Raw genomic sequence first — 2500 nt, 5'->3', positions numbered from 1 at the left:
TAATAATAATAATAATAATAATAATAATAATAATAACAATAATAATAATAATATCAACGACAATATGAACAATAATGACTAACAAAAGTGATAATGATCTTGATGATGATGATAATGATTATTATGATAAAGATGATGATAATGATAATGATGACGGTGATAATGATATTGGTGATGATGATCATGATGATGATCATGATGATGACTATACAAGTAATAAAATGATAACAGTAATGAAGATAATAATAACATAAGATGTTTTCAAACTCAAAAAAAAAAAATTCTAATAAACCGTCATGAATAAAAAAAAACGACACAGAAAATACAAGATACAGATATTACATTATAAAAAATACTTACAAAAACAAAAATAAAATAAACACAAAATCAAATTACAATATAAATTCTAATGACCTTCATACTCCTATTCCTCTAAAATTAACAGCCAAAAGATTTTTTTTAATAAGAAAATGCTCGAGTGTTAAGTCAAGCTAAGTGATTTGAGCTTTAACACGACGTCGGAGAAATCAATAACTAACTTTTTATACTCAAAATCTGCTTACTTATTGAAACTGATTCCTTGCCTTATACTTTATATAGTTTCTGCGTTATATATTTCTCAGTACCTTAAAGAATTTTGCTATGCCTGACGTTCATGTATTTTTTATTATTTTTTGTTTGTTTGTTTCTGGTGTTTAGTAGCCTTTTGGTTATTGCTTTATCATTATTATTGTTCATATGTTTTAGTTGTTGTAATTATTACTGTTATTATTATTTATTGTTACTATTATTATCATCATTATCACACCATCATCATAATATCATCATATCATCATCATCATCATCATCCTCATCCTCATTATCATTATAATTGTTATTGTTATTAGTGTTGTTATTGTTATTGTTATTATTAGTATTAAAAATAATGTCATGGTTAGCATTACTATTATTATTTTTATTATATTATTTGTATCACTATTATCAATATTATATTATCTTTATCGTCATTACAAATATCGATGTTCTGTTATCATCATTATTATCACAATCATCATTATTAAAGAAAATTATATATTTCTTTTTTATATAATTCTAAATCTTGCCTTTTTTCCTTTCAGACTAATTATGCCCACAAGATCATGGAGCCCTGCGTCAGTGGAGGCGCCGTGACGCACGCTCTCGCCAGGCCCTTTGACACATCCGCAATGCCTTGCAACGCGTCTTCTCACAGCGCCGTCTTAGCTCTGGTCCTTCGCGGGCGTGGGCTGACCTTGGCGTAGTGACTGGGTAAAAGTTGGATTAATTTTATATCGATCTCCGATAAGGATAAAGAGATAAAGCATAAAGATAAAATGAGAAGATACTTATTACTTCAAAGATATCATTAGTTTAAAAAAATAAATAAAATAAAAACTAGATGTGTAGAAATAAAAGGAAACTCCATGCAGACGTACCTAGACGCGAGGTTTAAAAAACGAAACTAAATAAAAGAAAAACTCTGAGGCGCAAATGACATTACTATCCGTTTTAAAGTGAGTCAGAGACCCATTTCCGCCAGCTGATGGCATGGAATAGCTTAAACGTAAAGAAATATAACTTTGAAAAAACAAAACAAAAAAAGCAAACGAGTGTGAATCTCCACTGGCCTTACAAAAGGATTAGAAACTAAAGTGTTAGAAAAAAAAAAACCAAAAAAAACGGAAGAGACAAAACGAAGGAGAGAGCTCAAGGGAAAGTTAGCCTGGACTCACAAGAAGGTCAAGGACTCTGCTCCTCTTCTCAGAACACTCGAGGAGACTGAGACACCTGGACCATGGAAATCTCTACCTTCGTCCGTCTCTCGGAGCTCCTGCAGCTGCTGCTCATCATCTCACAAGGTATGTGTGCGGGAAAACAGTACAGGAGCCATATTTTATTCCCAGCTTTGGGCGAGAGAGCAGGGAGTCAAGTCGCGGCTCAGAACGTAAACGTTGGTAGAAAAATAGAGCAGTAAGGGAGCAATATTTTTCCTTCCAGCATTGGGCAATTGGGAAGGAGGACCCAAGCTGTGCCTCGAGACGTGAGAAAACTGTTGGTAGAAAAAATATATATATATTGGAGTAACGTTTCCCATCTAGCATTTGGGATAGGAGGTGGGGGATAAAATCAGTAAATGTTGTCAGGCAACTACACTGATGCCAGTACCACACTTTCCTTCCAGCAGTGACCACGGGAGTTTATGTTCCGACTCAAAGGTGTTTTAAAAAGATACGTTGGCAGAGAAATACACAAGGAGAGACGTTCCACATTTCCCTTCCCAGCATTGGACAGGGAAGTCAAGTTGTGGGCTCGAAACGCGAGTAAATGTTGGCAGAGGGTTGATGTAGGATGAGGACACCGTGGTATATGCGGCCACAAACGCCAATTAATGTCTTGCTTGTGCTCTCTCCTCGTCTGTCTAGGATGGAACTGGCGCGGCGTGAGTTACGGGGCCGAGTGGGGAGGTCGCCCGTGTTAGGCT

At 35.2% G+C, this 2500-nt stretch overlaps 1 protein-coding gene across 1 annotated transcript in view; it reads left to right on the top strand.

Moving 5' to 3' along the window:
• LOC125030957 overlaps positions 1–2500 on the top strand; it is a 127127-nt gene that overhangs the window by 29072 nt on the left and 95555 nt on the right. The window contains exon 2 of the mRNA XM_047621377.1: positions 1119–1877. Within this exon, the coding sequence (XP_047477333.1) occupies positions 1814–1877 (64 nt within the window). The 5' untranslated portion in view covers positions 1119–1813. The remainder of the gene's footprint in view (positions 1–1118; positions 1878–2500) is intronic.

Source organism: Penaeus chinensis, chromosome 12, assembly GCF_019202785.1.
Source record: "Penaeus chinensis breed Huanghai No. 1 chromosome 12, ASM1920278v2, whole genome shotgun sequence".
In the NCBI taxonomy this organism is placed as follows: Eukaryota; Metazoa; Arthropoda; class Malacostraca; order Decapoda; family Penaeidae; genus Penaeus; species Penaeus chinensis.
This window is presented reverse-complemented; position numbering and strand designations above follow the sequence as displayed.